Genomic DNA, 10638 nt, shown 5'->3' on the forward strand with positions numbered 1-10638 from the left:
GCTAATCATTGCCGACATTTCCTCACAGCCACACATCCCCCTCCTCTCCCTCTTTTCCTCATTCCCAAGGGAGTGAAAAATCATTCTCGAAAACCCCCTTTTGTAAACCTCGCAGACGCCACACAGCACACATCCCTTAAGATAAATGGTTTCCACAGAAAATTATAGAAAATCACTTCACATCTAAGCAACATTTCCATGTTCCCCTACATCACTATCTGCATTTTCTTGTTTTGCATCTGTTTCTTCCATTTTGATGAAAATGCCATGTAATTAGGTGTAAAAAGAGAAACCCAAATGCGGGAAATGCTTTCATTGCTCTAAGGGGATTAAGTCATCAAGTTGCTAGCTATACACTCATGATCAGGTTCCATCTTGATCTTATCAAAATCTAATCGGGAAAAACACCACTTAACTGCTCCTTGCTACCTTTATACAATGAATAATTTTGATGGAAGAAGACAGGCTTTTGTTATTGGCTTCTTGGGATGTAATTTGCTGAGGAAGAAGAGTAAGCAAGTGAGCTTTGAGAGGACCCCTGGAGCAGCAATTGAGCTGGGGTCACTGATGATGACGAGTACGAAGGAGTCGTTTCTGTCTTCTTTGAGGAGTTGCTAGTCGGCTTGTGGGCCTCGGTGCCTACCATGGGTTCCTGCAGAATTTCCTTTAATAATGCCGCGACATCTTTCATTATCGGCCGATCGTCCGCCCGATTGCTTGTGCAAAGCAATGAGATTCCTAGCGCTTGGAGCATCTCCTGTATCTGAGTGTCTGGATGACCTTGGAGTTTAGGGTCAAGGATTTCTACTGGGTCCTTCTTGTTCTTCAGGTGATCTCGGACCCATTGGATTACATGTTGGCCGTCAGGGAATGATGGGTCTACGGGTTTTTTTCCCGTTATGATCTCCAGCAAGACTACTCCATAGCTATAAACATCGCTCTTTTCTGTGATCTTTAACATGCAAGCATATTCTGCAGAAACCATGTCACGAAAAAGTTATTAGATCAGCTAAACAAGGGAATGACACACCAAATAAAACAGAAAAAGGGGATGCAATGCGTCATTGCAAAACAGGACAGCAGAGACAGAACAGTGAAACTGTTAGTTGGCTGGTCACTTTTTTATCGTTTTCAAACAGAAGCCATGAAAGCTGAGAGTTGAAAGCAAAAACTGTGCGGTGAACTTCCAATCAAAAGAGCGTGCGGCTGTAACAGTTGCAAAATTATCATAACTCAAAACCAAAACAAAAAAAATGCAACAAGGAAGCTTTTGAAATCGACTGATTTATCTCCACTACGTATTTAATTAAAAACCTCATCATCAACTAAATTCCAAGAACTTGGAAAGTAATTGAACTCCTAATAACGCAAAAATTAAGTGAAATCTTTGCTTTAAGTCTCAATCAACCCTTTGAATCAAGACATAATCCCATATTCGTCTCATCGCCCACAATCATAATCAATAATCATAAAAGATATTATTCCCCAATTAGCATCTTAATCATGATTCTGACATAAAGCCAAAATTGATCTCATTGAAACAGAAACATGATCAATTTTCACAACAAAAAGAAGAAGAAGAATTAGGACCCATCATGCTTACCTGGTGCCATGTAACCATAGGACCCAGCAAACTCTGGGTTGGCCGAAAACGAGCTACCATGTTCATCCTCGACCAATCTGGCAAGCCCGAAATCCGCCAGGCAGGGCTCGTACCGGTCCCCTAACAGGATATTATGAGCCTTCACGTCCCGGTGTAAGATTGCCGGCACGCAGTCGTGGTGCAAATAAGCTAACCCTTCTGCCAAGCCTAACGCAATCTTGAATCTGATGTCCCAATCTAACAGTTCTCTTCCGCAACCTTCGTGTAATAACGCACCCAGAGTACCATTTGCCATGTAATCGTAAAATAACAGTTTAGTCTTTCGGTTGGCACCCCAACCCAGTAATCGTACAATGTTGCGGTGTCGGATTCTTGCCAACGTGGCAATTTCGGAGGAAAATGAGCCGGCTGATGTTTTGTCTGAGGAACGGAATCTTTTGACGGCGATGGTTAATCCGGACGGGATGGTGACTTTGTAAACGACGCCGGTTCGACCACGGCCGATGATGTTGCCAGCCGTCAGGGATCTTGCCACGTCAGCGATTGACAAGTCGAGTTTCTGGAACAAAGTCAGCTCCCATGGTGGGCCCATTTCTAGGACAGCGTCGCCGTCAATGTCGCAATCATGATGAGGACTGCGCGCTTCGCTTTTTGGAGCTGATGATGATGTAGAGTGCCGCCAGAAGGAGAGCGCAAGCGGTGCAGAGCAACACCACCATCGCCACGCGTGCCGCCGTGCGCTTAGACGGGGAGCCTCCGTATTCGGCGGCGGAACACTGATTTCCGGAGACGCAGAGCGAAGGATTTCCCGAAAGGACGCTGAGTGGTAGCTTCGAGAAGAAGGGAGTGTCCGGCACTCGCCCTGTGAAGTTATTATGCGACACGTTAAGAACCACGAGATTTTGCAACCCGGCGAGATTTTGAAGATCTCCGCAAGTTGATTGTGAGATATATCCAGAATCCCGAGCTTGTCCAATGCCGTGAACTCCTCCGGAATCTTGCCGCTTAGCTGGTTCCAGCTCAGATTGAGAGCGATTTCAAGCGCAGGAATCTTCCCCAAACTTGCCGGAATGTTCCCCATGAACTGATTTGAACTTAAGTCTAGTAACTGAAGCTTCGAACAGGACCCCAGTTGACTGGCGATCGAACCAGAGAATCGGTTATTTCCAAGAACGAGTTTTGTAAGCGAACTCAATGAACCGAGACTCGGACTCAGCGTCCCTTCGATTAAGTTATGAGAGAAATCCACGAACTGAAGTGAAACAAGCTTGCTCAAGCTAACCGGCAAGTTTCCGCCAACAGAATTGGAATGCAGATCAAGAAAAGTCAAATTCTGACAACCGGATATTTCTTCCGGTATAAACCGGTCAATCGATTCGACCCGAGATCCAAGAAATTCAAGTTCTGTAAGTTCCCAATCTGGATAGGAATTGATCCGGTGATCTTGTTATCGTTGGCTCGAAACCGAATCAAAGAGGAGCAGTTGCCAATCTCCGGCGGGATATCTCCCGACAGGTTGTTAGAGAGAAGCAACAGTTTGTTGAGTTTCTTGAGCTGGAAGATTCCATTTGGGATGGGACCTGTCAGGCTGTTTTGAGATAAATCAACGGCTTCCAGGTTCTGGCAGTTGGAAATGGAGACCGGGATGTTGCCTTGCAGCTTATTCTGCCAGAGAAACAGGAGCGTTAAGTTCGTCAAGTTCCCCAATTCCGAAGGTATTGTTCCAGTGATCTGATTGTTGTCGAGTTCGATGTGAGTCATCTGGCGACAGTTCCTGAGGGTGGAAGGATTTCGCCCGAGATTTGGTTGACGCTCAGCTGAAGTTCCTGAAGCGATTTCAGGTTTCCGAATGATTGAGGAATGCTTCCGGTTAATGAAGTCATCGAGGCATCAATGACTAACAGTTTGTTGCAGTTTCCAAGCTCCGGAGGAATGATTCCTACCAAGTTGTTTTGCCAAAGCAGCAAGCTCTGAAGATTTCTCAAATTGCCAAGGCTTCTTGGTATTGATCCAGCCAGGGAGTTTTCGTATAAGTAGATGTTTTGTAGCTCGGTGCAGTCCCCGAGTTCGGGGGGGATTTGGCCGGAGAGATAAGCTGTGTAGATTGCGACCGTTTGAAGCTTCTTGAGCAGGCCTAGAGTTGGAGGGAGGAAACCCGAGATGCTTGTTTCAGCTAGGCCCAACATGACCAAATTGGTGCAGTTGCCTATTGCTTGCGGGAGAGGGCCTTCCAGGTTCTTGTTGCCACCAGCTCGAATCACTTCAAGATTCTTCAAGTTGCCTATGGTACTGGGAATTTCACCGCTGAGTTGATTGTCGTATAGGATTAGCCATTTCAAACTTGTGAGGTTCCCAATTTGGATTGGTATCGAGCCCTTGAGCTGGTTTGAGTTGAGATAGAGTTGTTCAAGCCTAAGCAAGCTGCAGAGCTCACTGGGGATTTCACCAGTCAAGACATTTTCACTCAAATCTAAGTGGCTCAATTGGGTGAGAGTGCTTATCTCTTTTGGGATTGAACCAGTGAGGTTTGTTCCAGACAGGACCAGCTTGTTCAAAGTTGACAAAGAGGTGAAATTAGAAGGGACTTCTCCAAATAAATCAACATATCTCAATTCCAGTTCCACAACTTCATTGTTAAAGTTGCAGACGATACCAAACCACTTGCATGGAGTTTCATCCTTGGCATCCCAATTGCTCAAGGCCTCCGGGGATCCATTGGAGCTTCTCTTCCAAGAAAGAAGAGATTCACCTTGTTGGTTAACCGCGAAAGCTGTGCAAAGGAAGGGAATTAGAAATGAAAAAGAGAGGAATAGGGAGGGGAAAAGGGTCCATGGATTTACAGGCATTACAGCTATGCTACAAACTCCAAGGAGAGGAGCAGAAAGGAGGGTTTGAGCCTAGGGAGGGACAATGGGAGAAACCAAATCATGTCTTGTGGGCTATGTGTTTTTGAAATGCATTGTATAAACTAATTTGCAAGACCCAGAATCTCCGGATCCAAGAAACAGCTAGGCCATGATGTTTTCTGCAGAGAGAAATGGAATTTTAGATGGGTGTTTTTAGCATTTGTTTATGGAGGAGGAGAGGTGGGGGGGGAACGGGATAACTGTTTTTTAATTTGAATCGAAGGGAAGAAAAGTGGTTGAGTGAGTGACTTTGTCTGCATTTTTCTGGTGTGGGAACTGCTTACTTTTTCATATCTTTACATGCCCTTATGCAATTCCCTTATATTTTCTCTTGGATCTTTCATAACAAACGAGATACTTGGCATAAATATTTCTGGGGCAAATCCACAGACAGATACCGCTAATTGCCCCCATATTTATCCAATTACCGTTTGAGGATTCTGACTCAGCTTTGTCCTGAGAGTCTGGAATCAGCCAACTAGGAGTAGCAGATGGAAACCCCTGTTTTACAGGTAGTAAATTCTCTTCTGTCCCAGCATGATTGGTTAAAAATGATAACCATCCCCTTGGTTAAAACGCTGAAAATCACAGCCATAGTCCATAGATGGAAGAGATGAATCTGGTATGGTGAAAATCTGCTTTTTCTTTACCTGAAGCATTTGCGGTTGTTCCTATTTCATTGATACAAATTTGCAGAAACCAGACTGAGGAAGTTCTATTTCATTGATACAAATTTGCAGAAACCAGACTGAGGAAGTTCTTACTTGAACTTTGGATTCCAAAGGAGTTAAAGCTAATTTCTGGTTTTTTGGCAGAAAGCCAGTGTCATCTGTTAAAGAAACCAAAAGGCTTCATTTAATCACTGTCCAAAATCACACTTTATAGGGTTTTCCAAAGCTGCAAAATTTTTTGTGTAAAAAGAGTAAAGCTGTTCTTTGAGTTGTAAAAATGACTTTAATTTCCTCAGATCTAAACCAAAATTAAAGTATTTGGGTCATTGGGATGGATCCAAATCCAAATAAATACAAAAAAAAAAAATTGGGTTTCCTTTTCTTTTTCAAATGCAATGTAAACCTACTCCAAAAAATTTTACTTGTTTCATGATGAGATCTATGGCATGGTCCCTTTGTACTATAAAACCTTATAATATTGCTCATAAATATTCTAATTTAATCAAATTATGATAAATTTAATTATAACCCACCAAATAAAATATTGTAACCATTAATTATATCCAGTCCAAATTCAAGACCTAACCCATGACCAGAATTATGGGGCAGAAGCAGAACCTGCAAACAACCCACAAAATCAGATACCCTTTTTCTCTCAGATTAAGATTTTCTTTTCAATATGAAAAGTTTAAATAAATGAAAAAACTTTCAGAGGCATCACGTGATGTTGAGTTAGTGAGAATAATAATATGATTTTGGGGTTAAAGAGTGTTTTTTTTTATAAAACTCAAAATGATGATATGAAGATGGGGTATTCCACACAAAATAAAAAAAACATATTCCCTGCCTCGTGGCTTTGCCTGTGGCTTTCGCCATTATTTTACTCAAATAAACCTTGCAAGTGTGTCTCAGTAGGAATCTAGGCACGAGAGGGGGAGAGGGGATGGCACATGAGAAAGAGAGAGAGGATGGTTTCTTGGTTTTCAGTAGTTTACACAAGCTATGGAGTGGGACAGCTTTTATGAGAAAAGATTGAATGTTGAATATTTAATACGATATTCGATTTAAAATTAATTAATAATAAACCAATCAATGAGAAATTTTTTCATATTTAAAAATTAAAAAGTTTATAACAAAAAGAGTAACGCTTGTTTTGTTTTAACATGTCAAATTAATAAGTAGAAAAATCGTTATTATATTTATAATACGTTTAAAATATATTTTATTTAAATAAATAACAAATATAATTTTAAAATATTCTAAAATTACGACCCATCACCAGGCTACTAATAATAGAATTCACTTAAGATCAAATTACATAATAAAAAAACTAATCACTTCTTTTGACTAATAGCACTTCTTACTAAAACGTTTATATTGTACCATTTAAAAACCCTATTGAAATTTCCTTTAATATAGAGTAATAGATAACAAAGAGAAAGTGACAAGGTAACCCCACTCACAAAGTGGAGCTACTTCCTTCCTATGTTCATCTCTTCTATCATTACCTCTACTAGTAGTAAAGTGTTGGCCTATTGTTTAATTTATTACAACTTGTCTGACACAAAAATATAGAGCATGACATACCTTTTTTCAAATAAGATTTTTACTCGAATCTTTAATTTTTTTTTAATAATTTTAAATTACATTCAAGCATTTAGATGAATGATTGATACAGTAATCGAATATTTTTAAATTTTATAATGATTCTATAGTTAGTAAGAAGTGAATTAATTTTTTATTAAAATTAATTAAATAAAATTTAAAGTAAAAATATAAAAATTTGTTGGTAAATTTCATGAAATCGGTTAATAATAGACTATTAAGAATTAGTAAAACGGAGATATATTTATTGAGAAAGGTAAAATAATTAATTTTTAAAACTATTCTATTTACATAATTCATTCTATAAAATTTAATTACTAAAATATCTGTTCGATTCTCAAATTTCAATATTTATTTGATCATTTTTAATTACAAATTTTATAAAATTTATTAGCCTTTTATCCATTTTAAAATAGTCTAAAAGAATCAAATCATCATCATATCTGAAAGAATCCCATAGTCAATAAAATTTCAATTGTGCCATGTTGTGATCACAAGTGCTTGGTTTTTAGCCTTGAAAGCAGGCAACTTTCTGGCGAAAATGTTTATTCTATGGAAATGAAGATAACCTTTATCATATCATTAAACTTAATTAGACATGCAAGCATGATCTCAACTTCACTTGATTCTAATCTCAAAATTAATCTCAATACCACACTATCAAAAAAAATTTATGAAAATTTGAATTGTATATTGATTCGCATGTATTATGAGAAGAGAAATTTTATATTTAGAATTATAAATTTGTTCAAGAAGAATGATGTATCAAACTAACAATATCTTAATCTAATCTCACTAATTTAGTCTACTGTTTAGTCTATAATTGCTGTAATTATATTACCAATACTTTTATTTTATATGATTGTTGGAATATTTATATGAAATAAAGCACATTTACAATACCAATTCACATAAAACTGGCACCTCTGTCTTTGCTTTATGACTTTTTATATAATCTATAATCTATAATGCATGAAAGTTTGATTTTCCTTTTCAAAGCTAGTACTGTCGTATCCCTTTAGAATGGTCCTTCTTCAAAAGGAAAGTAAAGAACTTCTGGGTTTGCAATCCTTGCAACCTTGTTAAGAAGCTAGAGGATCAAAGTCCAAAATAGTTTATTGTCGGGTTTATAAGATTTATACGCGAGCATTTAATCATGAAGGTTCACTTCATAAATGTATACCTTTCCTTATCTTGATGTGGTAACGTAAACCACACTTCCATTAACATTTATAAAACATGGGCAAAGCAAAGGGGGTTACTTTGATTGATTGCTTTTTGTTTTGTTTTGTTTTTTGTTTTAGCAATAATTGAGTAGCAATTAGAGAGACAATCCCAATGAAAAAGGGATTTCCAATCAAAAGGGTTAGTCAAACCATTGGATCATTCTCTTTTTCCACCATGAAAGCATAAAATACAATTCAAGAGATAATAAAATGGAAAGGATGGTACTCCATATCTTAATCCTTATACCAATACATGAATCCAATATGTTTTCATGTACTTTATGATAGTAATTCTTTCCTTAATGACTTGCCAATTGCCAGCCCTTATTTCTTTTTGGTGTTTTCTTACTTGCTTTTTGACCTGGTGGCTTCTTGTTCTTGTCCCCTTTCAATGGTGATCAAACACTATATATATATATATACACACACATTCCCACTAGCTTTCTCTTTGTTTCTTGGAATGTTCTTCCTTCCCTTCTTTCAAGGTTAATGGCCTCATTTACTTTTCTTCTTTCGGCTCCAAAGATTTGTTTAATTGCTTTTTCTCTCTTCTTGACAATTGCACCTCCTTTCCAAGCCACTAAGGGCCTTGTAGGCAGCAATTTTTTCCTGGAAAAAAAAATACAATGTAGGGTTGAATTCTTAAGCCAAGTATTCAAAGCTGAACATGCCCTTTGTTGGATATACAGTTTAATCTCAATTACCTCTCATACATAATTTTATTCAAAAAATAGTCAAAAAATTGGAAAACAATTCTTGCTTTCGGGTAAGAAACGATTCGGACTGAAATTCTTTAAACGGAGGATATATATACTTATGATTGAGTCAAATTAATTAATAATTGAATTTACTGAATGTGTCGTGAAAATTAACCAAACCGATGAAAAATAAAATTTTAATCGATTAATTCCATTAATAATCGAATTAATCAAAAAATTTTTATAATATTATAATCGAATTATGGTTTGTATGCAAATGGATCAATAAAAGAATTTTAATGTCGAAATCCATTGAATTAATCAATTTAATCTTGTTGACTTCTGAATTAATTGAATCAAATTTTATTAAACTATCTTAGTTCGATCAATTTGATTTTAATTAAAAATTAGACTAACCTTTACTATTCTCTTTGTTTTTTTTGTTTTGACACCATAGTGTGCCGGGAAAAACGCAACCATGTCGGAAAACGTGGCATTATAAGGAACCTCAAATAATTAGAAGAAGACGTGATGTGAACTAATAATGTGCAATGGGTGATGTGCATGGATTCCTTCATTAAACCTTGCTTCTGTTTTGTCAAATTCTTTTGCATAATTATAGTCACGTTGTTACTAATTAATGGGAGATTGCATGATATCACGACATCTGTCTTGGAATGTGGGAATGCCACAACGTCTGTCGTCATCTCAATTATCTATCCATGCACATGTCTTGTTTTCCTTTGTGGCCATCAATTTTTGGTTTGAATCTTAAGCTAACTCTTGAGTCCATGTGGTCTCTCTCCTACTCTTGGCCAAACCCTACAATAATTGGGCCATACACTCCAATTTTTACCCTCTTTTTTGTTTTTGATAAATAAAATCCGATTAAGACATATAAAACGTGTAATTATTTTACCCTGAGTTAAAAAAAATTACATTTTTAAATAATATTATTAGAGACTGTTCAAATCAGATTGTAATTACTGTTTTCATATTGGCAAAAATGTATAACCTATTGTCACCTAGACCTATCAATGGCTCTTTTTTGACCTTTAACGTTATATATTTGAAGTATAAAATATGTATAAATTGATAAATAAATTCCAAAAAATATGATAAAAATATTATTTTGATCTTCCGATTAGAACGTAAATGTGTTGGTAAATTGTGTAAATTTCAAATTTTCTAGGGGCTGTCTGAGAAAAATTGGGTTATTCAATTTTCTGGGTGCAGGGCTGCTCGGTAGGATTATTTCTGAAAACGAGAGCCTTACAAAAACCGAAAGCCCAAAGATATTTGTACAAAGCCCATGACACGAACATTGGAAGTAGATTAACAGCTTGCTTGACTTAGTTTTTTTTTTTCAAATTTAAAATTTATTATAAAATTTTTGTAAAAAAAAAATTAAAATTAAGTTAAATCTATTTAATAAATTTATTTTTGTAAATTCTTTTTAATAGATAAATTATTTGACAAAATAACTTATATAAACTCTAATTTTGATTAAAATTATCATAAAAAGTATTTAATAAATAATTTTCTATAAATTGTGAATTCTTTTATTTATAATTGAAAAAAGTTATCTTTATTTTTTATTTATTTAAAAAAATTATAAATATAAAAAAATATTTTTAAATAATATAAAGTTTATAATTAATAATAAATCATATAAAAAGTAAAAACAAATAATGTTGAGATTATTTTTAATCGATGTAAATATTTTTGAAATAAAAAAAATTATCCCAAAAAGAAGGCATTTTTTAAAAAAAATAAAAAAAGAGAAGGCTCTTCTTTGAGCTTTGCCTAATTTTTTTTTTCAAATTTTGTTCTTTAAAAAATTACTTTTTTGAAGAGCTTTTCAAAATCTCTATTTGGCTTGACTTCTACGTTTAAGAGATAGATAAATTGAAAAAAAAATTAGGCTAA

General features: G+C 36.1%; 2 protein-coding genes across 2 annotated transcripts; both read right to left on the reverse strand.

Annotated features, from left to right (window-relative positions):
* Nucleotides 1-280: 280 nt before the first annotated feature.
* On the reverse strand, nucleotides 281-2794 carry LOC110422880 (leucine-rich repeat receptor-like serine/threonine-protein kinase RGI4). The gene is made up of 2 exons (XM_021436908.2): nucleotides 1604-2794; nucleotides 281-972 (listed from the first exon to the last, which is right to left on the reverse strand). Exons 1-2 carry the CDS (start codon nucleotides 2682-2684, stop codon nucleotides 473-475), a joined length of 1581 nt encoding a protein of 526 aa, XP_021292583.2. The 5' UTR covers nucleotides 2685-2794; the 3' UTR covers nucleotides 281-472.
* Nucleotides 2795-2929: 135 nt separating this feature from the next.
* LOC149526822 (uncharacterized) lies at nucleotides 2930-4449 on the reverse strand. Its single transcript, XM_089784580.1, is given in 2 exon segments — nucleotides 2930-3393; nucleotides 3396-4449. Coding segments are annotated over 2 exon segments (1518 nt in total).
* Between the last annotated feature and the right edge of the window lie 6189 nt (nucleotides 4450-10638).

Source organism: Theobroma umbraticum, unplaced genomic scaffold, assembly GCF_002168275.2.
Source record: "Theobroma umbraticum cultivar Fairchild unplaced genomic scaffold, ASM216827v3 scaffold_146.0, whole genome shotgun sequence".
Taxonomy (NCBI): domain Eukaryota; kingdom Viridiplantae; phylum Streptophyta; class Magnoliopsida; order Malvales; family Malvaceae; genus Theobroma; species Theobroma umbraticum.